This window comes from Onychostoma macrolepis, chromosome 10 (genome assembly GCF_012432095.1).
Source record: "Onychostoma macrolepis isolate SWU-2019 chromosome 10, ASM1243209v1, whole genome shotgun sequence".
NCBI lineage: Eukaryota > Metazoa > Chordata > Actinopteri > Cypriniformes > Cyprinidae > Onychostoma > Onychostoma macrolepis.
Genome location: NC_081164.1, coordinates 25,281,986 through 25,309,602, shown reverse-complemented (window position 1 = coordinate 25,309,602; position 27,617 = coordinate 25,281,986). Strand labels below are relative to the sequence as shown.

The 27,617-nt window shown below is 37.8% G+C and overlaps 2 protein-coding genes across 4 annotated transcripts in view; both read left to right on the top strand.

Annotated features, from left to right (window-relative positions):
- Window positions 1-2,962, top strand: part of LOC131548277 (NHL repeat-containing protein 3-like) — a 4,873-nt gene extending 1,911 nt beyond the window's left edge. Inside the window, exons 4-7 of the mRNA XM_058789455.1 lie at window positions 126-326; window positions 1,083-1,174; window positions 1,353-1,465; window positions 1,542-2,962. Of these exons, the coding sequence (XP_058645438.1) occupies window positions 126-326; window positions 1,083-1,174; window positions 1,353-1,465; window positions 1,542-1,782 (647 nt within the window). The 3' untranslated portion in view covers window positions 1,783-2,962. The remainder of the gene's footprint in view (window positions 1-125; window positions 327-1,082; window positions 1,175-1,352; window positions 1,466-1,541) is intronic.
- A 604-nt stretch (window positions 2,963-3,566) lies between these two features.
- Window positions 3,567-27,617, top strand: part of emsy (EMSY transcriptional repressor, BRCA2 interacting) — a 38,195-nt gene continuing 14,144 nt past the window's right edge. The window contains exons 1-17 of one of the 3 annotated variants that reach the window (XM_058788402.1): window positions 3,569-3,737; window positions 4,593-4,661; window positions 5,198-5,303; window positions 5,389-5,488; window positions 6,801-6,875; window positions 6,960-7,135; window positions 7,840-7,998; window positions 9,382-9,641; window positions 11,430-11,664; window positions 14,125-14,334; window positions 15,078-15,227; window positions 15,756-15,929; window positions 16,959-17,095; window positions 18,172-18,342; window positions 19,992-20,187; window positions 22,947-23,111; window positions 24,161-24,316. In XM_058788402.1, coding sequence (XP_058644385.1) covers window positions 5,201-5,303; window positions 5,389-5,488; window positions 6,801-6,875; window positions 6,960-7,135; window positions 7,840-7,998; window positions 9,382-9,641; window positions 11,430-11,664; window positions 14,125-14,334; window positions 15,078-15,227; window positions 15,756-15,929; window positions 16,959-17,095; window positions 18,172-18,342; window positions 19,992-20,187; window positions 22,947-23,111; window positions 24,161-24,316 — 2,467 coding nt within the window. In that variant the 5' untranslated portion in view covers window positions 3,569-3,737; window positions 4,593-4,661; window positions 5,198-5,200. Of the gene's footprint in view, window positions 3,738-4,592; window positions 4,662-5,197; window positions 5,304-5,388; window positions 5,489-6,800; window positions 6,876-6,959; window positions 7,136-7,839; window positions 7,999-9,381; window positions 9,642-11,429; window positions 11,665-14,124; window positions 14,335-15,077; window positions 15,228-15,755; window positions 15,930-16,958; window positions 17,096-18,171; window positions 18,343-19,991; window positions 20,188-22,946; window positions 23,112-24,160; window positions 24,317-27,617 lie in introns of all 3 variants that reach the window. The other 2 variants (XM_058788404.1, XM_058788403.1) reach the window with 2 other exon arrangements.

Genomic DNA, 27,617 nt, shown 5'->3' with positions numbered 1-27,617 from the left:
AGCACATACAGTCTGTACAGTATAAAAACCATTACGCCTATGGGATGTCCCCACTTTTCACAAAAACAAACGTGTGTGACGTGTGAGTAACGTGGCTGTGTGTGTGTGTGTGACGTGTGTTTCAGGGTCGTACGGACACACAGTGAAGCAGTATTCTCCATCAGGGAAGCTGCTGCAGGTTCTGGGATCTCCTGGGAAAGCCGGATCTTCTCTCAGTCCGCTGCAGTTCGACCAGCCGGCTGAAATATTCGTCCACAGCTCTGGAGAAATCTACATAGTGGACGGAGACGGCGGCATGAACAACCGGCTGATCAAACTCTCCAGAGGTGTGGTTTTATGCTGATTTTATCTCATTATCTCACATTTCTACACACATTTACTTCTCATGAAAAATTTCTGCTTAACTGACAGTATGTGTGTATCAGCGTTATTTTAGTATCATCAAGGTATTATAGTTTAAATTTACAGTCTCTATTTTACTATAATTTTAGGAAATGTTTTAATGTTGTTGTGCGTTTTTGGATAATTTTATTAATTTTTATATAATTTCTATTTATTTTTATTTATTTTATTTTTTCCATTTTAGTTATTTTAGTGCATCAACTTAATGAGAAAGTGAAATGTTGCCCTGGCAACTAATTGAAATAATATAAAATAAGGCGAGACAAGGCAAGTTTATTTATATAGCACATTTAATACACAATGGTAATTCAAAGTGCTTTACATAAAATTAAATTAATTACAAATTTAAAATAATCAAAATATAAATTTTATAATAATATAAAAAAATGTATATTTTATTTTATTATTTGTTTTAGTTAACTATAATAATTCTGGTGCATACACGCATGAATTAGTTTTTAACCTCGTTCTAATCTAATGTTAATGAATTTGTAGTATTGTAATGAATGATGCATAATTTGCACAAAACATGCCCACAATAAAAAAAAAATATGCAAGTAATTTTATCAGTTGCTCTTACATTTCTTAAATATAGAATACATTTTAATACAAAATCAGGGTTTGTATGTGAAAATGTTCATGCACAGATGAGTGAATGCATGCATTGGTTTGTGTGTCAGATCTGCAGGTGTTGTGGATGCACGGAGAGAAAGGACAGGGACTCGCTCAGTTCTACATCCCTCACAGCGTGGCGGTCGACAGCTACCAGAGGGTCTGTGTAAATGTGTTTGACACGAATATGTGTTTTCAGCAGATTTAATTTTTGGGTGAACTTTTCCTTTTAAGAACCTGTTTGACAGCATTATAGCAGTCAGGTGGGTTGTGAATGTAGTTGACTGACGCAGTGTTAACCGTTCTGTATTCCTCCTCTGGTGTTCCTGTGTGTTCAGGTGTGGGTTGCAGACAGGGGGAACAAGCGTATCCAGGTGTTTAACTCGGTGACGGGTGATTGGCTGGGCTCGTGGGGCAGCTGTTTTAAAGAGGATGCACCTTACTCCGTCAGGTATGTTAAACCCCTGCCTTCCGCAGGCCGCATTGCAGTTGTTTGAGCTGTAATAATGTGAGTTTGTGACCCGCAGACTCACACCAGATCAGAAGTACATGGTGGTGGCTCAGTTAAACACCAATCAGGTGACGCTGCTGGAGGCTCCGCCCGTCGGCATCATCGGTCAGTGTCAGGTGATCAGCAGCATCCAGCTGGCCGAGGACGTCAAACCGCACCTGGTGGATCTGGATCTGAAGACCGCGGCGCTGTATGTGGCGGAAATCGGGGCCAATCAGGCGCAGAAGTTCATTCCTGTGACGGCCGCCGGTGTCTAGATGTTCAGAGCCCAGCGTCGCTCCCGATCACAGAGAGATCAGCGCTGATTATAATGCTTTAAAAATCAAACCTGTTTGATTTGGGGTTGAAAATGTGAGCAGCACTGATGATAAATACGTGACCTGGTCCACAAAACCAGTCATGAGGGTAAATTTTGTGAAATTGAGATTTATACATCGCCTGAAAGCTGAATAAATAAGCTTTCCATTGATGTATGGTTTGTTAGGATCGGACAATATTTCTCTGAGATACAACTATTTGAAAATCTGGAATCTGAGGGTGCAAAAAAATCTAAATATTGAGAAAATCTCCTTTAAAGTTGTTCAAATGAAGTTCTTAGCAATGCATATTACTAATCAAAAATGAAGTTTTGATATATTTACGGTAAGAAATTCACAAAATATCTTCATGCAACATGATCTTTACTTAATATCCTAATGATTTTTGGCATAAAAGAAAAATGGATAATTTTGAGTCATACAATGTATTGTTGGCTATTGCTACAAATATACCTGTGCTGCTTATGACTGCTTTTGTGCTGCAGGGTCACATATTTAGTTTACAGTCACACTACAATCAAGGCTTAATTTAAATCAGAAATATAATACTGATTTCAGATGATTATCGCAGAGGAATAAAGGGATCAGAGATTGTTGTGGCAACGATTGTTTTAAATTCACTGGTTTTGTATTTTTCCACTGGTCTTTATTATTGTGGGTTGTTTTTTTGTTGAGAAAATAATGTTCTTATGAATTTATATAAATTAAACTTTGTACATAAATGTGTTATTCCTATGTTTTTGTCATCTTGACTTGTAAACATACGAGCTGAATGTCACATTTTACAGTTTTTGACTTTAAAAAGTGATGCACGTCGAGTTTCTGTGAAGAATTGTGTTGATATACTGCAGTGTGCCATGATTTTCTGATGATGCTTTCATCATTTTAATCTGCAGTGATGGTTGTGGTTAGTTTAGCTTCACCTGTTGACAGTGTTGGAGATGTGATTGTGATTATCATGCTATTGAAATCTTATTACTGAAGCATCACATGGAAAGTTTGAGTATAAACCCAATAAACTGAGATGGGCTTTAATTTGTGTGGGTGAGGAATAATATTTGATTTAAACTGTCTTGATGTGTATTTAATGTAAATAAAGACATTTGTTTTTAGGTTTTTATAGTCGTGTGTCTTATGTTGCTGGGAATTATTCAGTTTTAATCAAGAGTTTCTGCGAAGTTCAATTTTCTCTGAGAAAATTATCAAAATGAAGTCACGTGAGTTTATGATTATAACAAGAGCTCAGGAAAATCAACTTGAAAACGAGTTTTCATTCCTAGATATTCTTGTTTGCTTATTTAATTAAGTTTTCTAAGATTTCATACGTTTATTCTGCATCTCCAGATTTACAGATGTTTAGATATTTGTACTGGAAAACAAGACATAAAATACCAAAGATATTAATTTTTGCAGTTCACGCGACATTTAATGTTATGGCTTTAATTCGTGGAAGAAACCATTGTGTTTTATTAGCACGACAAAAATAGCATTCATATAAGGGGGGAAATACCAAACAAAAACTAAATAAAAATAAAAAAAACTAAATTTGCCACTAAATTTGACGAAGTGCATAATAAACACAAAAAATAACGCGCGTCTCTCCAGCGCACAAAAGAATGTCAACAATGACGACGGGCTTCTTCCGAGAGCTGCCCCACACAGTGCCTGATCAGATTCAGACGCGTTCAAATGTTTATTTTCTACTGACTAACATTACTTTAATTCGCGATCAAACGTATTAGCAACTGTCAACCCCTATAATCCCTTTCCAGTTATTTAGTTTTGGTGTTTTCTTGTGTTGTCTCGGGCTTTTCCCGCGGGCAGCTGTGAGCGCTTCCCCAGTGTTTTGGCGTCGGATAAACATGGCGGAGCTGAAGGACTGTGCAGAACTGAAGGTAAGTGCAGAATTAAACGCACAGCTGACTTTAGAAATTACACAGCGATGTCTTTACTGGTGATCAGCTGTGATCACACACACACACGGTGAACGCAGCGGCTCGGGTGTGTGTTTGTGTGTGTGGTGAGTGAAACTCCAGACAGGCTAAAGGCTAAAGCTAACCTTCTGCACACAACACACTGACAATAAAAACTCGCGACAGGAAAGCAGCACTTCACAAGCGTTAGTAGTTATTAAACACCCGTGTTTCTGATAAACATGTCTGTTATTCTGCTGTCTGGTGAAATACTCCGATCAAACTGAGCGCTTATCGCGATTGTTTTGATTCCACTCCATCATATGTGAAAGTCAGCAAACAAGTTTACCTAATAAGACAGGGTTATTTCAGTTAGTCTGACTTACTGTCAGTTGATTTAGTTCAAAATAAGTCGGACTAACTGAAATAAGCCTGGTTTATTTGGTAAACTTGTATTATGAAACAGGCTCCTGATCATATTTAGCACTCATTCATATTAAAACGGAATAAACACACAGATCTCAGCTGATCGCATCAGTAATTAGCTTTTTAAACTGGCAGAATGTCAATCAAAACACCTGGAACGAGCTCATGTTTTATGCAGGAGTGGGCGGGGCGAGCGGCTGAACGGGCTTTGATGTGCAAATGTTGGCGGGCTTATATAATATACTCGCGTGACGTCAGATACAGTGTATCTTTTTGCATAGTAGTTTACATAAATGGTTTGAGTAGGCGTGTCCGTTTTGTTTATTCATCTCAAATGTGTGTTCATGTTCTGAACCATTAAAATTCCTTCATGTTTATCTTAAATGTCTGTGATGATGCTTCCCTCTGAAGGATTTCTTGAAGATCATTGGCTCTTAGAGATTCAGAGAGAGTTTGCAGCATCAGACGCGTCTGTCAGAGGTGAGTGTGTTTAATAGAATAGTTCAGAAAAAATTTTAATCTGCTGAAAACGTGCTCATCCTCAGATCGTCCGAGATTAGGATGAGTTTGTTTCTTCATCAGGTTTGTAGAAATGTGTCTCTGCATCAGTGTCTCAGCGATGGATGCTCTGCAGTGAATGGGTGCCGTCAGAATGAGAGTCTGATAAAAACATCACAATAATCCACACCACTCCAGTCCATCAGTTAACATCTGGAGAAGACAAAAGCTGAGACAAATCCAGCATTAAGACGCTTTTTAACTCAAATACGAGTCTATAATCCATAATAACGCTTCTTATAGACTCAGTTTTTATAGACTCTCATTCTGACGGCACCCATTCACTGCAGAGCATCCATCGCTGAGACACTGATGCAGAGACACATTTCTACAAACCTGATGAAGAAACAAACTCACCTACATCTTGGATGATCTGAGGGTGAGCACGTTTTCATTTTTGGGTGAACTATTCCTGTAAAGTGTTGTATTATATACAGTGTGTGTGTGTGTGTGTGTAGTTGATGATTCAGCAGGAGAAGCCGTTGGCGGGCAGCATGCCGGTGGTTTGGCCCACGCTGCTCGACCTCAGCAGAGATGAGTGCAAGCGAATCCTGCGCAAACTGGGTGAGACTCTCTGAAGCGTGTAGCCAGCTGTGCTGTCGTGTGTGCCGATGGTGAGCTCACGCTTGTCGTGTGTTTGTGTGTTCAGAGCTGGAAGCGTACGCCGGCGTGATCAGCGCTCTGCGCGCTCAAGGAGATCTCACCAAAGACAAGAAGGAGCTGCTCGGAGAACTCACTCGAGTGCTGAGGTGTCACACTCGTCATCCGTATACACTCACTTTCACTTTTCACAATACAGAAGCAATGGTCAACTTTCATTTCATCATAACTGCAGTGTCTCTGATATCTCAATGTTTTCTAGTCACATTGAGCAGTTTAGTATGGAGGCCTGTTAAAAACCAAAAAAAAAAAAAAAATTATTTCTTGCAATTATGACTCATTTTTTCTGAATTGTGTAATATAAACTTGCCTTTGAGTTGTAAAGTCAGAAATCATAGATTCTGACAAAAAAAGTCAGAACTTGCAATTACCTTTTTTGTTTTTTATTCAGTGGCAGAAATGGGCTTCCGTAGTTTAAAGCTGAACACTTGTTTACATTTGCAGACAATATAAACCATCAGTCAGATCTGATATTAATATATATGGCTTTATGTGATTGTACACTACCAGTCAAAAAAGTTCTTGAACAGTAAGATTTTTAATATTTTTTAAAGAAGTCTCTTCTGCTCACCAAGTCTGCATTTATTTGATCCAAAGTACAGCAAAAACTGTAACGTAAAATATTTTTACTATTTAAAATAACTGTTTTATATTTTAACATGTAATTTATTTCTGTGATCAAAGCTGAATTTTCAGCATCATTACTGCAGTCTTCAGAGTCGCATGATCCTTCAAAACATGATCAAAAAACATTTATTATTATGTTGAAAACAGCTGAGTAGAATTTTTCAGGTTTCTTTCATGAATAGAAAGTTCAGAAGAACAGCATTTATCTGAAATAGAAACCTTTTGTAACATTATAAATGTCTTTATCATCACCTTTGATCAATTTAAAGCATCCTTGCTAAATAAAAGCATTAATTTCTATAATTTCTTTCCCATAATTATACTGACGCCAAGCTTTTGAATGGTATAGTAGTGTATAATGTTACAAAAGCTTTTTATTTCAGATAAATGCTGATCTTTGGATCTTTCAATTCATCAAAGAAACTTGAAAAAAATGTACTCAACTGGTTTAAATATTGATAATAATAATGAAGTAGAATGATTTCAGAAGGATGATGTGACTGGAGTAATGATGCTGAAAATTCAGCTTTGAAATCACAGGAATTACATTTTAAAATATATTCAAATAGAAATTTTAGATAGTAAAAATATTTCAAAATATTACTGCTGTTGCATCAAATAAATGCAGGCTTGCTGAGCAGAAGAGAATTCTTTAAGAAACATTAAAAGTCTTACTGTTCAAAAACCTTTGACTGGTAGTGTGTGTAATAGCTGTTAGTGTGTTGTTTTGCAGTGATATTGAGGATGATGAGTGTGTGTGGTATGTTCTGTCAGTATCTCGACGGAGCGCCATCGAGCGGAGGTGCGCAGAGCCGTGAATGATGAGCGCCTGACCACCATCGCGTATCAGTGAGTCGCACCCGCTCTAGTCAGATGTGACCGCTCTAGTGCTTTAGTGAACTGCAGCTGGAGTAATGCTGGTATGTTCTGCAGCATGTCGGGGCCCAACAGCTCATCGGAGTGGTCCATCGAGGGCCGTCGGCTGGTTCCTCTCATGCCCAGACTGGTTCCTCAGACGGCCTTCACTGTGATGGCCAATGCGATGGCCAACGCCACGGCGCACCAGAACTCCTCGCTGCTCCTGCCCGCCGAAACCGCCAACAAAGAAGGTACAAGTGATGCTACTGTACTACAGTAATTATTAGGGCTGGGCAGTGTTGGGGGAAGTTACTTTTAAAAGTAATGCATTACAATGTTGCGTTACTCCCTAAAAAGTAACTAATAACGTTACATTTGAGTTAATCTGGGCAGGGCTTGCTTGTTTGTTTTTAATATAAAAAGCTCTTCTTGTACAAATGTAAAAGTGAAATGAATACAGCTCAGGCTGAAGGAAATGTAAATTCACGTCTATATAATAATAAACGTTTCTCGAGCAGCAAATCAGCATATTAGAATGATTTCTGAAGGATCATGTGACACTGAAGACTGGAGTAACGATGCTGAAAATTCAGCTTTGCATCACAGAAATAAATTACATTTGAAAATATATTCAAATAGAAAACAGTTATTTTAAATAGTAAAAATATTTCAAAATTTTACTGTTTTTTTTTCTGTACTTCGGATCAAATAAATGCAGGCTTGATGAGCAGAAGAGAATTCTTTAAAAAACATTAAAAATCTTACTGTTCTAAAAAATTTGTCCGGTAGTGTATGCCTTTTAAATTCGAATGTAATTCAAATATTGATAATATTTAAGTGCAAAATTTGACAGCCCTATTTGTGTGTGTGTAATCTTTGTTTTGTGGTTAATATAATACACACTCTCAGAGACAGGAAGTGTGTTCCTCACTGTGTGTGTGTGTGTGTGTTGCAGTGGTGGTGTGTTATTCATACACCAGCACCACCTCCACTCCACCCAGCGCATCGGCTCCCAGCAGCAGCAGCGCAGCAGCGGTCATCAAATCCCCTCGACCCGCCAGCCCTGCCTCAAACGTGGTGGTGCTGCCCAGCGGGAGTACGGTCTACGTCAAGAGTACGTCTCACACACACACACACACACGTCATGCTCTCCTCTAGAGCTGCACGATTCTGGATAACTGTGAACCTCGACCACAAAACATAAGCAGCACGGGTATATTTGTAGCAATAGCCAACAATACATTGTATGGGTCAAAATTATCCTTTTTTCTTTTATGCCAAAAATCATTAAAGTAAAGATCATGTTCCATGTAGATATTTTATAAATTTCCTACTGTACATATATCAAAGCTTAATTTTTGATTAGTAATATGCATTGCTAAGAACTTCATTTGAACAACTTTAAAGGTGATTTTCTCAATATTTAGATTTTTTTGCACCCTCAGATTCCAGATTTTCAAATAGTTGTATCTCAGCCAAATATTGTCCGATCCTAACAAACCATACATCAATGGAAAGCTTATTTATTCAGATGATCTATAAATCTCAATTTCCCAAAATTTACCCTAATGCCTGATTTTGTGGTCCAGGGTCACATATTTGAGAATGACGATTTCTTTTGTCTCAAAAAGAGATCATGATTCTCCCTCGATTCTGAACTAAACAAAATAATATGTGACAAAATATTAATTGCTGAGGTCTATTTAAAAGTGTTTAATGTAATTTGAATGAATTATTAAACATTTTAATATATATGTATTTAAAACGTAATATATGTAATACAACAATTTTTTAATATTAAAATTATGAAAAGTGGTTTGAATGAATGATTCAGTGACTCACTCATAAATACTTACATTTACATTTAGTCATTTAAGCAGACACTTTTATCCAAAGCAACTTACAAATGAGGACAGTTTATTTAAAATTGACCGTTTTTAATACTTCACTTGTTTCATTACTGGATGAATCAGCATTTTTGAACGAATCTCTTGAACGAATGATATACATTTTTAACAGTCACTTGTCGCCACCTAGTGGAGAAACTATGCAGTCGACACAAAGGTTATTTGAAGCACCAGTTATTTTCAAAAGATGACTTGCTCTATTTTGATCACCTTCATAGACATCAGTGTTTATATCTGAACTATAAACTTTCATCCCAGTATTTCTGTGATAATATAAATGACTGTAAGACAGAAATAATACTGTGTAGTTGAAAAGAGTGCATGCTAACTGTCTGCTCTCTCTGTCAGCGGCAGCGCAAGCGCAGATCTGAATGTTTCGGTATGATTTATTCAAAGGTTTAATAGACAAGCGAATCGCTGTTATTTAGAAATAAGATCACGTGGGTGTTTGAATCGAGATCGCGATCTCTTAACGATGCAGATTGCGTCAGAGCAGCTTTATAATAGTAAACAGGCCAGACAAGAACGGAACACTATTTCCCTGTTTAATACTGTATTAAAGCTGTGTGACGTCTCGTTGTGTCTGTCAGGCGTGAGCTGCTCCGATGAGGACGAGAAACCTCGTAAGAGGCGGAGAACCAACTCGTCTAGCTCCTCCCCCGTGCTGCTGAAGGAGGTGCCTAAAGTGGCCACGCCCATTTCCAAAACCATCACGGTTCCGGTCAGCGGCAGCCCCAAGATGAGCAACCTGATGCAGAGCATCGCCAACTCGCTGCCACCGCACATGTCACCGGTGAAGATCACCTTCACCAAACCCTCCACCCAGACCACCAACAGCACCACGCAGAAGGTCAGGCGCACTTCCTTCCCGTCACGTTCCCACAATCCTGCGCTGCTTTCCTTTCCTGATTTTTATGTCTCTTTTTTTCTGCTTATCAAGGCTGAATTCATTTGAGGTGAAATATTATTGCAATTTCTAATAGTGGTTTCCTATTTTAATATACTTTAAAATATAATTTATTTCTGTGATCAAAGCTGTATTTTCAGCAACATTACTCCAGTCTTCAGTGTCACATGATCTTCAGAAATCATTCTAATATGCTGATTTGCTACTTAATATTTTTTTTGGAACCTGTAATACTTTTTTCTTTGAGTCTTTGATGAATAAAAAGTTAAAAAGAACAGTATTTATTCAAAATATAAATAGTTTCTACAATATTAGTCGCTTGCTATCACTTTTTATCCATCCCTGCTGAATAAAAGTATTAATTTCTTAAAAAAATGTAATAAAATGACTGACTCCAGACTTTTGAATAGTAGTGTATACTGTAACACAACATTTATATATTGAATAAACACTGTTCTTTTTAACTTTTTATTTATCAAAGAATCCTGAAAACGTATCACAAGTCCCGAAAAATATTAAACGGCACAACTGTTTCCAACATTGATTATAAATCAGCATATTAGAATGATTTCTGAAGATCATGTGACACTGAAGACTGGAGTAATGATGCTGAAAATTCAGCTGCGTCACAGGAATAAATTATATTTTAAAGTTTGGAAAACTTTTTTTAAATTGCAATAATATTTCACAAAATTAAAATATTTCTTCTGTATTTTTGGTCAAATAGATAAGAAACTTATTTAAAAAAACATTAGAGACCTTACTGATCCCAAACGTTTGAACAGCAGTGTATATATTTCCAACACCCCACCAAAAAAAATAAATAAAATTAAACAAATAACAAACGTCCATACCAGCGTACCACAGACCAAGAGCTGACGAGTAATATTCAGAGAAAAACTGTTCTTAAGAGGTTTTTGAGTGTATGTCTTTATAGGAGTAAGTGTGGGGCGGGGCTATCATTGTCAGACCAATGAGAGACGGGGAGAAATTTAAGTACATTAAATATTCAAAATGTTTTAATTAAATTAAAAAAAAAAACAGCATAAATGAAACAGCAATCTTTGTTACTCAAGGGATAATAAAAGCCGTTGAAAAGTTTGGGGTTTTTCAAAATAAATTAATACTTATATTAAGTTTCACTTTTAATACTTAAATTTAAGAATGCTACTACTTCTATTTCTCACTAATTTATTAATGCTTTTATTCATCAAGGATGCATTAAATTGATCAAAATTGAGAGTATAGAAATGTATAACGTGACAAAAGATGTCTATTTCAAACAAATGTTGTTCTTTTGAACTCTCTATTCATCTGTGAATCCTGAAAAATAAAATGTATCATGATTTCCACAAAAATATTGTGCAGCGCAACTGTTTCAAACATTGATAATAATTATAAATATTTCTTGAGCAGCAATCAGCATATTTGAATGATTTCTGAAGAATCATGTGACACTGAAGACTGGAGTAATGATGCTGAAAATACAGCTGCACATCACAGAAATAAATTACAGTTTAACAGATATTCACATAGAAAGCAGCTGTTTTAAATGGCAATAATATTTCACATTTTTTTATCAAATAAATGCAGCAGTGGTGAGCAGAAGAGACTTAATGACATCAAAATCCAGCCACAAATGCTTGAATGTTCCTTCAGAGCAAATGAGCACTATAAAGAATCCCTGAATCATATGTTTGAATGATTCATTGAGTTGACTCTGTGCTGCAGGTGATAATCGTGACGACGTCTCCCAGCTCCAACTTCGTGCCAAACATCTTGTCCAAGTCGCACAACTATGCGGCCGTGTCTAAGCTGGTGTCGAGCGCCGCGCTCAACGCCGCCAGCCACAAACAGACCATGGTGATCTCAGCCGGCTCCGCCGTGGCCCCGGGGCCCAGTCCTGTCGCTGTGACGACCATGGTGTCCTCCACACCTTCAGTGGTGATGTCCACCATCGCGCAGGGTGAGTGTGTATGTGTGTGCGTGTCAAGTCAAGTCACCATTATTTATATAGCGCTTCTTACAATACAGATTGTGTCAAAGCAGCTTTACAGTATTAAACAGGGAAATAGTGATCCATTCTCCTCTGGCCAAACGAAACCAGCAGTTTAATTCTAGGCTGCAGCAGAGTCAGTTTGTGCAGAGGACTCAGGGCTCGCAAAATTTCAAAATCCCTGGTAGCCCTTCGGGCAGGTACTCTTCAGATTTTGGTAGCCCGAAAATTAATTTAACTAGCCCAAATTAAAAAAAGCCTTTTTTTTTTTTTTTTAAATATAGAAAAACAGATAGGAGTTTAAATGTCAAATCAAAAATATTTTCAATACACAAATATCAACAAATATGAAGGAAGGAATCTTATTTCACTATTTACAGGGTATCTGCAGAATTTTTAAAAATAAATTTAAGGCAATTTATGACCCATTTTAAGAGCTGCACGAGGAAAATGAACACAGTATGAGCGAGGTTGGACACTGTCTATGGTAACATACAGTATTGAGCCATAAAATTACATGATTTACAGTTCAGATACAGGTTTTCACAAAAACAAATATTTCAGCATTTCAGGCTATAGACCATTTTTATGAAAAGGGATAAATCAAGCATATAAATTGTTAATTTAAAATGTATAAATATTACTGTCTTAATTGTTTACATTTTTTGAAGGCATATTAACTTCTTTCTCATTTACAACTCTGTGTTTGCTGCGTAAAAAGTTGATATTTGCATTGATCTGACCATAAACAGCAAGAAAGGCTTATTGGAAATGCAAATTCATTCTCTGCCACGAGGTGGCGCTTTAGGAGCGCTGAAATATTGCGGTTTCCCTGGAAACGCAAGCAGCTCCGCACTCATAAACGCTGCTTTATCAGGAATTATAGTTTAGATGAAATTAAAATGCCAACCACACGTTTCTGAGGACAGTCGGTTACAGCCTTCAGATACATTCACATAAAGACATCCGCGCCGCGTTTTGACTTGAAACATGCAGCGCTCATATTTATTCAATGACATCGTTGCCTTTTGAAGTTTAATCCAGCCGTATCGCGACTCTTGTCTTTCCATCCCCAACTGTAAGACCTCTAGAAATTATAATTAAGACATTTCTTATACCATTTAACGCATTTAAAACTTTTTATGGCCTTAAGTTTGATACAACTCACTTTAAGAGTTTATAAGGACCCGCGGGAGATCTGTATTTAAGGAGCCCGTCGGGCAGGTGGTGATGCATTTTGGTAGCCCGACTGGAAAACACAATAGCCCCGGGACGTCGGGCTAGCGATTTTGCGAGCCCTGGGACTCATCTGGTTCCTGTGGTCTTGTCCCGATGGCCATCTAGGAGACAAGGTCTTCACTGGGGATCTGTCTCTGGGGCTCATCTAGTTGACATGGTCTCCGCTGACGTTCAGGGCTGTAAACCGGGTGTTATGGGAAGTGTTCCCAAGTGGTTGACCTAATTAATGCAGCCTAACAATCCTTTAGTGGATTTGAATAATAGAAATGTGTTAGTGTGTTATGTGTAAGCCAGGTTAAAGAGATGGGTCTGTAATCTAGATTTAAACTGACAGTGTTTCTGCCTCCCGAACAGTGTTAGGTAGATTGTTCCAGAGTTTGGGCGCTAAATAGGAAAGGGATCTGCCGCCCGCAGTTGATTTTGATATTCTAGGTATTATCAAATGACATTGAGAGCATAGGTCTTAATTAGATATATTTTTGAGATGTAAAAATGCAGTTTTACAAATGCTAGAAACGTGGCTTTCGAAGGAGAGATTGCTATCAAACAGCACACCTAGGTTCCTAACTGATGATGAAGAATTGACAGAGCAACCGTCAAATGTTAGATAATGTTCTAGGTTATTACATGCGGAGGTTTCTGGTCCTATAGTTAACACCTCTGTTTTTTCAGAATTTAATAGCAAGAAATTACTAGTCACCCAGTTTTTCATATCAGCTGTGCATTCCTTTAGTTTTGCAAATTGGTATGTTTTGTCGGGCCGCGAAGAAATATAGAGCTGAGTATCATCAGCATAACAGTGAAAGCTAACACCATGTTTCCTAATAATATCTCCCAAGGGTAACATGTAAAGTGTCAAAAGTAACGGTCCTAGTACTGAGCCTTGAGGTACTCCATACTGCACTTGTGATTGGTATGATACCTCTTCATTCACTGCCACGAATTGATGGCGGTCAGATAAGTATGATTTGAACCATGCCAATGCACTTCCTCTAATGACAACATAATTTTCTAGTCCATTCAGAAGAATGTTGTGGTCGATAGTTTCAAACACGGTGCTAAGATCCAGTAGCACCAATAGAGAGATCAGATGATAAGAGCAGGTCATTTGTAACTAATGAGAGCATCTAAATCCTGAGTGTGTGTGAGAGAGAGTGTGTTTCAGTATGTTAATGTGTGTGTGTGGTTCAGGGGGCTCCTCCGCGGCGGTGAAGGTGGCCTCCACTCGTCTGCCGTCTCCGAAGGCTCTGGTCAGCTCTCCGTCTCAGATCCTGCAGATTCCCAAAGCGCAGCAGACGGCTGTTCAGTCCGCGTCTCCTAAAGGCCTGCAGGCCCCGTCTCCTCAGAGTGCCAGCATCGCCGCCGGAGCCAAACCCACCATTCAGATCAAACAGGAGTCTGGTGAGCACACGAGACAGCAGATAAAGCACAGGACTGCACCACTAAAGGCCTTTTCACACTGTACGTGAAAATTCGTCGCGAATGTTCGGCGCGATGACGCTTTTGAATCGAAACAATTGATCCCTATGGGGCTATTCACACCAGGCACAAAAAAGCGAGGATTTCTTTCCCTGTCGCTCTGTGACAAAACGGGCCGTCCAATCAGATTTGAGCTTAGAGCACATGACCGGAGCAGCTGCTGTTGTAAACAAACACCGAAGAAGAGTATTCTGAGAGAGAAGAGGATGCGTTCTTGTTATCATTGGTATCTGAGAACAGATTTATTCTCGCATGTCCTTTATGCATAATATAATTTCTAATAATTCTCCACTGAATGTGATCTGAAGAGCACTGTCTGTTTTCCTCCTCTTGCGCTAGTGTTATGAGTAAAGCGTATTCATTTTTCATTTTTTCGTATTTGTCATCCTTTCCTATCAAAATGCTTGCTACGGATGCGAAAATGCAGAAAATCGAATCTGGTCCGAATTTTCTGGTCCTATAGTTAACACCTCTGTTTTGTACATTTTCAAATGTAGCTTGCTACTAATTGTATTACCTCTATTTATATTTTAAGATGTATTCTTGTAACCATTATAGATAGTTTGTGTTTAGAACCAGACTTTATTAAAAGTTATAAAAGTTAAAAAATATAAAAGTTAATTGCCCTGCATTGATTTTGTGTGTGTGTGTGTGTGTGTGTGCAGGAGTGAAGATCATCACGCAGCAGATGCAGCCCAGTAAGATCTTACCCAAACCCTCCAGTGCAGGGCTGCCCAGCAGTAGCTCCGCCCCCATCATGGTGGTCAGCAGCAACGGTGCCATCATGACCACCAAACTGGTGTCCACTCCCACAGGTACACACACACACCTCTCAGTCATGTGTGTTACAGTCCAAAAGTGACCAAAAGTGTTGGAACAGATTGACTTAAACTAGATTAAAGTGCATAAGACTTAATATTTAGTTGCAAATCCTTGTTACCAAAAGTATTGGAACATGTGACTGACAGGTGTGTTTTGTTGCCCTAGTGTGCCCTGTTACATTGATTATTCAAACAATAAATAGCACTGAATATCTGCGCTCAGTTTCAGATTTGAGTTTTGCCTGTGCAGACTGCATTTATAGTTAGAACCAACATGGAACCAAATCAATCAGAGCCATTGCACAAACATTGGCCATAGCCAGTGCAACCATTTGGAAATGTCCTGAAGAAGAAAGAAACCACTGGTGTACTAAGTAACAGACCTCGAACAGGTAGACCAAGGAAAACATCAGCAGTTTAAGTCAATCTGTGCACGAAAGTGTAACGTTAAGCGCTGCAGATGCATGTTAATGAATGGGTGGGAAGGTTTCCTGCGCTGAACTGGTGACTGGTGTGTTTTAGGCTCTCAGGCAACGTACACTCGGCCGTCTGTCAGTCCCGCTATCGGTGCGCGAGTGGCCACGTCTCCCGCCGGAGCCACGTACGTCAAAACCACGAGCGGCAGCATCATCACAGTCGTGCCCAAGTCTCTGGCCACGCTGGGCGGCAAGATCCTCACCTCCAACATGGTGTCGGGTAAGAGCTGGGAACCATAGTATCATGTATCGACCATAGTCAGAAATATGTGACCACAAAACCAGTAATAAGGGGCGATTTTTTTTTTTGAAATTGTGATTTGTACATCATGAGTAAATTAGCTTTCCATTGATGTATGGTTTGTTAGGATCGGATAATATTTGGCTGAGATACAACTATTTGAAAATCTGGAATCTGAGGGTGCAAAAAAAATCAAAATATTGAGAAAATCACCTTTAAAGTTGTCCAAATGAAGTTATGCATATTACTGATCGAAAAATAAGTTTTGATATATTTACAGTAGGATATTTACAAAATATCTTCACGGAACATGATCTTTACTTAATATCCTAATGATTTTTGGCATAAAAGGAAAAATTATAATTTTGACCCATACAGTGTATTGTTGGCTATTGCTACAAATATACCTGTGCTGCTTATGACTGCTTTTGTGCTGCAGGGTCAGGGCCTATTTGTTCCATTATATTTCTTTTTCTGATTTTTACAGTGTTGCACGTTATAAGCAGGAAACAGTCCCACATCTCAGTCTTTTTTTTCTCAAATGTATTCATTGAACATTTTCCAACTTTAGCAGAACACACATGAATATAAACCACAGCCATTAGAAAAAAAAAATTGGCAAAGTAAACATAAGCATATTTATCCTAGGCCACTAAAAAGGAAAAGAAAAAAATTAGAAGTGAATAACCACACTAAATACATAGAGGTAGTACAATACAAAATCTAAATCTTATGCACTTACTTGAGGTATATGAATAGGTAAACTCTTCCACATAATAGTCAATCACTAGGTTATTTAATATAAGGCTTCCAGACATTATAAAACTGATCTGGCTGACCATTAACTGAACATATTCCAGTGGGATTAGTTCCATTAAAATCCTGTGCCATCCAGATATAGTCAGAGTCTTATCACTTATCCATCTCATTAATATGTTTTTCCTGGCTGCAAATGTGAGAAGATTGTAAAGTCTCTCTGCATCTCATTCTAACGCTCTGCCTTCACAGGAACCACCACCAAGATCACCACCATCCCCATGACCTCCAAACCCAACGTCATCGTGGTGCAGAAGACCACTGGCAAAGGGACCACCATCCAGGGTCTGCCGGGGAAGAACGTGGTGACGACGCTGCTGAACGCCGGGGTGAGGTCATCAATTCCCATTCTGCTTATCGATTCCGAGTTTTGATTCCAAGTCAAGCATTTATTCTGTCTTTTTGCAAAGCATTCTGTTGCAGCTGAATAACAGAACACTTGAGGCCTACAAGAGGAATCCTTTTAACAAAAATACCACAGCAAAAACAACTGGACTAATACAAATTTCAAATATTAAAGTGTTAAAGACAAGCAAACAAATCAATTAGCAATAGCATAAATAAATACAGCTGAATTAAAACTGTAATTAAAAGTTTAAAAACACTGCATAGTTGTCTTTTCATTAAATAAAATATAGGTTAATTAAAGATTTTCTTTTGTTGTTTGATTGACGTTAATAACAGGCAGTGTGTTTATTAGGCTGCTGTCTCTTTAACACCGAACACACACAGATCTGAAAATACTGTACTCGTGCGTTTTCTTTCTCATCTGTTTACGTTCACCTAAGACAAAAACGGCTGTGGTGATAGTATATGATGATATACTGACGTAGTTTTCTGCACACTGGGAGATAAATATGATAGATGTCAGTTCTGGCCCGGAACAACCTTTTCTGCAGAGAAATGCACGGAACGAGAACAGACCATTTTTTAAAATTTATTTATTTACTTATTTAACCAGGAAGGTCCCGTTGTGATACAATAGCTCTTCTACCTGGGAGTCCTGGTCAAGATCGGCAGTAAAGGACAAAGTTACTAAGAAATACATATCACCACACAACGAACAAACACGGAACACAATTTTCTAAATACAAAACAAGTCAGTTTTGGACGCAGGAGGAAACCCACACCAAGACGCTGTTCTCTGAAGCTCACGCTTCAGACGTGTGCACTGCATGCAAACAAGGCGCAAGTTCTTTCTGTTCCTGCACTTAAATAATTTAAAATCACATTAAAATGCAATGCAGAAATCGTTAAGCAGAATCGAATTGTCACGTCGAACACCAGGTTCTTGGAAATTTGGAACCGGTTCTAAAACAGAACTGGTTTTCCATACCCAACCCTAGCACTTGCTGATGTGTGTGCGGTGATTCATGACACGAGTGTGTGTGTGTGTGTGTGTCAGGGAGAGAAGACGCTGCAGGCCGTGCCCGGAGCCAAGCCAGCGATCATCACCGCGTCACGGCCCATCACCAAAATGATCGTGACGCAGCCCAAGAGCCTCGGCGCCGGCGTCCAGCCGTCCACCAAAATCATCCCCACCAAGATCGTCTACGGACAGCAGGGCAAAACACAGGTCAGACGCCGGCTAATTAAAATCTAATTTAATTGAAACTAAATAAATATACTGTAGTCAACATTTGAAGTGAATCAAAAAAATTCCATCAAAGTTGTCCCAAGACATGAATGCATTTGTGACCCTGGAGCACAAAAGCAGTCATAAGCAGCACAGTTATATTTGTAGCAATAGCAGTTGTATGGGTCAAAATTATCCATTTTTCTTTTATGCCAAAAATCATTAGGATATTAAGTAAAGATCATGTTCCATGAAGATATTTTGTAAATTTCCTACCGTAAATATATCAAAACTTAATTTTTGATTAGTAATATGCATTGCTAAGAACTTAATTTGGACAACTTTAAAGGTGATTTTCTCAATATTTAGATTTTTTTTGCACCCTCAGATTCCAGATTTTCAAATAGTTGTATCTCAGCCAAATATTGTCCAACAAACCATACATCAATGAAAAGCTTGTTTATTCATGATCTCAGTTTCAAAACATTTAGCCTTATGACTGGTTTTGTGGTCACAGGTTTTGATCCACTTCAAAAGTTGACTAGTGTATATATTTAATTTCATGGCAGATTTTATCATTTTTTTAGTTTAACCTGATGTACTAAAATAACTAAAACTAATCTAAAAAAACTAAATAAAACTAAACTTAAAAAAAAAAAAGAGAAAATTTTATAAACACTATATAACATAATACATAATAAAATATATAGTACAAAATAAATGTATAGTGTAAAATTAAAGCAGACTCAAACTAAACAAAAAATAACAGTCTATAGACATATTAAAGAAAATACATAATACAAAATAAATACAAAAACTAATTAAGACAAAAACACACTACAAAATTACTATAGATTTAACTAAAATTAAAATGAAAACACAAAATACTTCAATAAAATTAATTTAAACTATTTGAGCTTTTTAAAAGGAAAAAAAGTTGCTAGCCACTGCAAGCATTGTTAATCATTTTCACAAAACTTTCATGGCCCCTATAATATTTTGCTTTATGAATATCTAAACATGCAATATGTCAACAGAAAGAACAGAGCATCTGCTTTTAAACAAAAAAATAGTTTTATTCTAGCTTCATGCAGGCTTTTTTAAGCAACATTTGAATGTGGGTAAGTTTCAGAAAACCCTTCAGCATCATGGGTTCCAGAAGTATTTTTCTCATTCATTTTTCCAGTGGGATTTTAAAAAGTCTTCATTAAAGAGTTATAATCCATGACCTAAATTGACCAACTGTTGATTTGAAGCACACATGCATTAGATTAATCAAACAAAAAGACAAAAAAAAACTGTGAACTTAACTGCTATCACGTGAAGCAAAGCAAATGACACAATCTAAATAAAAACAATGGAGAAGCCAACTATTGGTTTAAAGATGTTAATTGTGTATATAGAAACAACACAGTTTATGCATATTGCAAAATATCCATTTATAAGTAAATATTTCAGTATATTTGAGACTCTGTTGCACTCTGATTAGTGGAGATTTCACTACAGAATCATGGCTCATGTAGTTTTTCACCTGGAGTTCAATCTCAGTATTGCTAAGCAGAAAAGTAAATAAACCTCAAAGTAGCAGTTGATTGTGATTGGTCAGACGCTGCACTGTTAATGATCTGTAATGATGGTGTTGTGTGCAGGTCCTGATCAAGCCCAAGCCCATGGCGTTTCAGACGGCGGTGGTCAGCGAACAGGCCCGTCAGCTGGTCAGCGAGACGCTGCAGCAGGTCTCACGCAGTGCAGAATCCACCGCCGGATCCGGCCAGGAGGGGGCGCTCAAGGACGACTCGCCCTCGTATACAGAGAGCAGCTCGGTGACCTCCGACAGCACTCACGGTCAGCACACTAATGCATCACATCTGCTTAGGAGTCAATGCATTCTAGAATCAACTCTCTTAAAGCGACAGTGCACCCAAAATTCCGCATTCTGTCATAATTTACCCACTTGGGTTGAAATTTTCCCACCGGTTAATCAACGTGTGAAAACACCGGTAATACCGGTATCACCATGGGGGGGGTTTCCCTCTTTTACTCGTTTTACTTCCCTTTTAAATAGCTTAAAAGCGCTGTGCGCATTTTACTTTCACTTTCAGATTAGCAGCAATTTGGCATCAATTGCTTGAGTTCAAGCAACAACAAAATACAACGTCAGACTCACTTTGCCTATGTATAAATCATAGAACTTTTATTAACAAAACAAATTAAAATACACCATGCAGTGAGCATTTGACGTAATCGGGCGACACTTCACTGCTGTGTATGAGTTTTTTTTTTTTATGGCCTTTTGGCTTATAGCATTGTCCAGTGTTTCCCATGCATTGATTCATTTGTGGCGGCCCCATCACAATATCAAAACTAACCGCCACAAATAGATTTCCCAAAAGGCTTCTACTTGGTTGAATAAACTGAGCACTGCACGTTTTAAAATCAAAATGCGGCGTGGGTGTTTTTAAATGCATCTTTGAAAAGAACCCACCAGAAAAGCTCGATGTCATTTTCATTTCGTCTGTCCTGTAATAGCATTTGTGAGTGCGCTTATTTGATTAAACCGCTATATCTCCCGCTCCAGCAGCGCCTCCTGCTGGCAGAGAATGAATGCGCATTTGCAAGTCTGTGGGAAACACTGGTGTCTGTCAGCAAACATAAACAAAAGCATGCTTCAGAACTGTTTTGAGAAGTTGCTTAAATTTTGAGCCATGTATTATTACTGTGAATTAGGCTACCACTACTAGCCTACTATTACTATCTTGTACCCTGCAATAAACATTTAGGCCAACTCAAACTTTCTTTTATGAGATGATAGGGGAAAAAAGAAAATTGGCCCAAAAACTTGAGCATCATATATTGGCTATCGGCTGCCCTGATTTCTAAATATCAGCATCGGCCAGAGAAAAACCCATTTCGGTCAACCTCTATTGCTGACACTTAAATTAATTGTTTTGCTACTTTTGCACTTGTTATTAATGCATTTTGAATGCAAAAGGCACTTTTTTCAAAAATTAGTGTTTATTTGTTATGCATGTTTATTAAAAACAAGTTTTGTAATAACCAATTAACTTACACAAAGTTTAAATAGGTATATAAAACTGAAAATAAGTAAACACTGTGGAACCATATAAATAAGAAACGTAGAACGTTTATTAGCAAAACGAATAAGAAAGCTTGGATACACGGCATACACCTTGATGTCAAATAAAATAAATAAATTACACAAAGTTTAAATAAAGTAAAAATCAGCAAACCGTGGAACCAATTAGTCTAAATAAGAAACAAATGTTTTAAAAAAAAAACTTCCAATATCACCTTAGATAAACAAAAGTCAACAGGCTTTTCAAAATCCATAATATTGACAAACAGGCGCTTTAGAATTTCGTTTAAAAAATAAATAATCTACTACCGTCTCGTCTGTCTCACCTCACTCTTCTTGTCTTTTGTGTTCAGCAGAAGAAAGAAACTCTAAAGGTCCTTGCACACTGAGTCCGAAATTTTCATATGTGGGTTTTTTTTTTTCGTATTCGTCATTCTTTCCTATCAAAATGCTTGCTACAGATGCGAAAACGCAGATTCTGAATTTTTTTATGATTGATGAGTGTGTAAACTTGATTGACACAATGTGAAAATTCATGTTTTCATGTCCCTTTAAGTTTAAAGTCTGCATGAAATGCAAATGTACTTTTTCTGTTCTCTAAATGAATGCATGTTATTGATCTTAATCTGAATAATTCATCCATGCATACGTTTCATTTTAAGGTGAGACACTGCAGGCAAAACCAGTGTGTTTTCATGCACTGATCAGTTTTTGATCTGTTTTGCTTCCATATCATGTCTCCTCCTTCAAACTAGTGAAAAGAAAACATCCAAAATGCATATTTAAGTGTTTCTTTTATTGCACTTTATCTATTTGTGTCTGTAGATTTCAGTTCCAATCCATGTCTTTAAAGAGTTTGTTCTCTCACACACACCACACTTTACAATTTTATTCCTCTCTATATTCTGAAGATTTGTTCATAGTTCATTTACACTGATGTATGCGATATTTTACTCCTACAACATGGTGAAAATGTGTTTGTTTTCTGTCTGTCGTCAATATTTTCTTTTAGGATTTATGGAGTGATGAAAAGAGAAATCCAAAATCCTCTTGAGAATTATGAACCTTCTTTATTCAGTGCTCTGGAAATGTATGCAAATTAATGCATATTTAATCAAATGGTGCCTAATTTGCATATTAAACAACATTTCAGAAAACTTGTAGTACACAGCTATTGTTTTAATGTACTGTGACTAATCTGCTGAAAGTATATTTATAAGTGAACATTTTACCCTATTCACCTGTAGTGTTTTGCCTTAAACATTTATTGACCATGTAATATTTCATCAAAATGCCATGTCTGGATCTTCCAGTGATGACAACTGACTTTGACAGACATATGCAAATTTTCTGTAGTCATTTAGTCTGCTTAAACCCCGCCCCTTACAATCCACTTGCATTTGTTTTTGAGAGCCACGCCCACATTTCAGTATCCAAACTCAGCTGTACATCAGAAATCTGTGTTTCAATGATTAAGTGTGTAAGAAGGCTGTCTCTCTGTGTTCAGACGCTCTGCCGGTGGTGCACCTCATCACCTCCAGAGGGCAGGAGTGGACGGAGCAGGAGGTGTCTGTGGAAGCGAGTCCCACCATCATTTACCAGGACATGACAGGAGAGTCTCAGTCGGCCACATCCACCATCAAAGCCCTGCTGGAGCTGCAGCAGACCAGCGGTGCGTATCTGAGCATCTCTGACACGCTCCTGCTGCAATAAAAGATAGTTCATAGGGCTTCACGATTAATCGAATGCGATATTCAAGCACATCTTGTCAGTAAAGCCGGTTCTGTAATCAGTAGTAAATCTCCATCACCTGCTTACAGATGGGGCAGCATTTACTCTACAGAGCCGTAGTTCACTGACAAGCTATGCAAAAAAATTGAAGAAATCGTTCTACGATAATAACAGTTGTTTGCGTAGCTTCTCAGTGTAATACGGCTCTGTGTAGTAAATGCTGCTACATCTGAAAGCATGTGAAAATACGACATTTAACAACATGTTTTTACTCCAATGTTTACGTATGCACTGCAAAAAAATGATTCTTAGTATTTTTGTCTTGTTTTCTAGTATAAATATCTAAACATTCTTGAATCAAGAGGCATTTACTTGACAAGTAAAATGATTTAAGATATTAAGTTTTGTTTTCTAAAAAAAAAACAATCTAAATTTTGTTAGTTTTTCCTTAAAACAAGCAAAAATATCTGCCAATGGGGTAAGAAAAATAATCTTAATTCAAAGGCTAAACAAAATGATTTTTCTTGCCCCATTGGCAGATATTTTTGCTTGTTTTAAGGAAAAACTAACAAAATTTTGAAGACATAATATCTGAAATAATTTTACTTGTACAATAAATGCATCTTGATTCAAGAATGTTTAGATATTTATACTAGAAAACAAGACAAAAATACCAAGAGAATCATTTTTTTGCAGTGTGTGATACTCTCCAAAATACTCACCAGGGTGGAGGAGAAGAATTGTTGAAGTTGATATTTTTGTTTTCTTTAAAAATTACGGTTGAACCCCTGACATCACATGGACTATTTTCACGATGTCCTGAGCCTTGATCGTGTTAGGATCCTTGCTGTCTATGGAGGGTCAGAAAGCTCTCGGGAATTCATCAAAAATATCTTAATTTGTGTTCCGAAGATGAACGAAAGTCTTATGGGTTTGGAACGACCATTTTTAGGTGAACTCACCCTTTAACTTGTTTGTGTGCTGTTTCAGTGAAAGAGAAGAGCGACGCCAAACCTCGCCAGCACACCATCGACCTGAGTCAGATGGCAGTGCCGATCCCGGTGACGGCGGAGAGGAGACAGTCCCCGGAGCCGTCGGGTCAGAGCGCCGGAGAGACGGACGCCGTCACGGAATACATCCCCATCGGTAACATCAACACCTCGCTCTGCTCAGTCACTGAATGTGGCTTCAACTCTGGGGCTGGCGCTGGGTCATAAAAGTCATAAAAATTGCATGTCACAGCCTGTTTATTTAACCCATTTAATCCCACCGGCCACAATAGTGACAGTAAAAAAGGTTTTCATTTAAAGCTTTAAAAACCTTACTGACAGGTGTTTTAGTGCACTTCCTGCAAATATGGAAAAAATTTAATATGTGAAGTTTCACATGGTTAGTGCAAAATGTCACATGACCAAAGCAGTTTATTTCCTGTTTGCACCTGGAGAAGATGATGGCTGCATCAATGCTCCAAAACGAGTTCTCCGGCGTGCGGCTGTGGGGAAAAAGAAAAAAAAGATAGTCCTACATTTAACTTGTTGACATCACGTTCGAGTTCACGAGTGGTATGAGAGGAACACTGCTTTCACTCTCAAACAAACTAACATTACTAGCCAATCTGAAGTTTTTGCTCTTATAAACATGAGACGCGCATAAAGGCCTTTCCACACTAACGAATTTTGGACGCGATGGAATAAAACAACAGATTCCTATGGATGCTTCCACATAGATCGCGAACATTGGCGCACCGAAAATGCAAATTTTTTTTTTCCGACGAATCTTTTCAGTTTCGCACAGCGAAAACACGTGCCGTCCAATAAGATTTGAGCATTACATCACATGGCCAGAGCAACTGCTGTTACCCAAAAGGTCGACACGGTGGCGCTAAAAGCTCAGAAGACTGTATTGAGCACGAGCGTAAAAACACAGAAGTTGAGGACTTTTTCCGCAAGAGAGAAGAGAGTGAATGACAAGTTCTTGTTATTGTTGGTATTTAAGAACAGACTATTCTCACATGTTCTTTATACAGAATAACATTTCTATTAATTCTCCACTGAATTATGTGATCCGAAGAGCACCGTCCATTATCTTCCACGAGCGCGAGTGTTTATGAGTCAGAGCTCGTTTACTCTAGACCTGTCAATCATGTAATCATATCTCTTGCCCTTCCATATATATATGGACAAGCTGGTATCGATCAGTCCATTATAAAACATACAAAGAGTGCATGTCTGCCTATTATAGAATCAAAATCCATTTTAGATCACAATCGGAAGTTATTACAAGCACTCGATGATTTAAAGTGGGTTTTGAGCAAAAACGTTAATAATTACGGTACATACATTTTCAGTGTAACTATTTACAATCATACAATTAATTACAATCTAATTATTTCAGATGTATTCTTGTAAGCATTATGGATTGAAGAAACACAAGTTATTTATCTTAATTTAATGCTGTATATTGAGCAGCGGACGATGTAAACCACACGAGATACATACGCAACATGAAGAAAAAATGCATTGTTGGTTGGCGCCACCTAGCGTGCAGGCGTGAATTAGCAGAAGGCGAACATTCGTTTCGCGATCTGTGTGAAAGCAACATTCACGGGCGATTCACTTTGCTTTTCCGCATGAATCGCATCGCGCTCAGTGTGGAAAGGCCTTAATAGCATCCAGAGCGCAGCCCTGATGAATGGAAAAGAAGCCTGGGTCTCGAGCGCGACATGTTGAAAAAGCTGCGATGTCACTCTAGTCTATCACATATTTACATAGGAAAGTTATTTAAAAAGCAGCAGAGCTTTGTAAACCGCTCATAGTAATCACGTCATCTCCATAAAAAGGATATGATTGTCAGAACGAATTTTAAACCGGTCTTGTTCACACATGATCTCTTAAAGGTACAATATGTACGATTTTCGTAATAAAATATCGTAAAAAAAAATATATATATTTCATGCAGTTGTGTATTTATGTTATCCCAAAAGTATTTGTAAATCTAGAGATATTCCATTTTTAAATAATAACTCGTCCCTGGTCATTGTCGCCGATCAATGACGTAATATCCGCATATCCCCAGTTTCCGCTTGTCGAAGCTATGGCAACACACAGACACAAATGCTGCAGTAAAGTTAAACTAAATCAATTACGTCTGTCGCGAATAAAATGAAAAGTGTTTACGGCAGCATTACATTTAGATCTGCTCAGTGTTGCACCATGATTTTTTTTTTTTTTTACGCGATTTTATAGCATTGCGCATTATAACCAATCACACACGAGTCTGTTGAGCTTATGAATGCAATGGCCAATCAGATGCGTTCAGTGCTCGCTGACTGAATTCAGCTCTCACGCAAATTCTCTCATCGTAGACGACAAAGTGTAGATGTACGTATGTTGTAAGATGTAACATAAAACCACGTATAGACAGCTTTACTGAGTATAAGAGGAGTTTTTTTGAGAGTGCTTAAACTCGCGCTAGACTTAAGTCGGTCATAATGTTTGACAATGTAAGTTCTTTACTAACATTCTCTGTATTCGCTGTTTAAAATAACTGTGTAAGCTACAGGTAATAAAAAAATTAATCCATTACCTCATCCGTAAACATCCTCTTTCGTAGCATAATTTCATTGTTATTGTTTTGAAAATGCGACCTCTAGTGGCGAAAACTTACATATTGTACCTTTAACTTACCAGTAATTTACCAGTAAAGAAGACTGTATGTGTGAAAGGCGCTAAACTCTTTCTCTGGATATGCTGTGAGTTTGGGTTACTTAACAGTCATCTGGGAAAACTTAGATTTGTAACATAAATCATTTATAAACCTTTGCCAACACAGGATAATACATCAACATATTTCTATATGCGATTTGTTGTACATCGCGATTTCAAAATAAAAGTTTAAACCCTCGCTCTGATCCTCGTTTGCATGTGAAATTAAATGGATTTAAATGTCGTTGAATCACGCTGTAACGTGAAACAACACCAGGCCGTTGACGCCCTCTGCTGGTAGGTTATTTGTTATAATACATAATGTAGGCCTACTTAAGTTGGTTATGTTCATATTATAGGAATATTGGTGTGTGGTTCAATAAAACCATGTAATTACTTGGTTTTGATACTTTATTTGAGCCGATTATTATGCCTATTTGTTAATTTGTATGTAAATATAGTCATATTAATGCCTCATTTAGGTCTATTTGTATTACTAAAAAATATCAGATTACTCAATTGTCAAAATAATCAGTAGATTACTTGATTACCAAAGTAATCGTTAGTTACAGCCCTAGATTAGTTAAAACGTTTCAAAATACAACTGCATTGTTTTACTTTTTGCGATTTAAAAGACAAATATTCTGTCATTGAACATTTCTTTAAAATAGTATTAAAATATTGTGAACCAAATACAGTGGGGGGGGGGGATTATTTGATCCCTGCTGATTTTGTACGTTTGC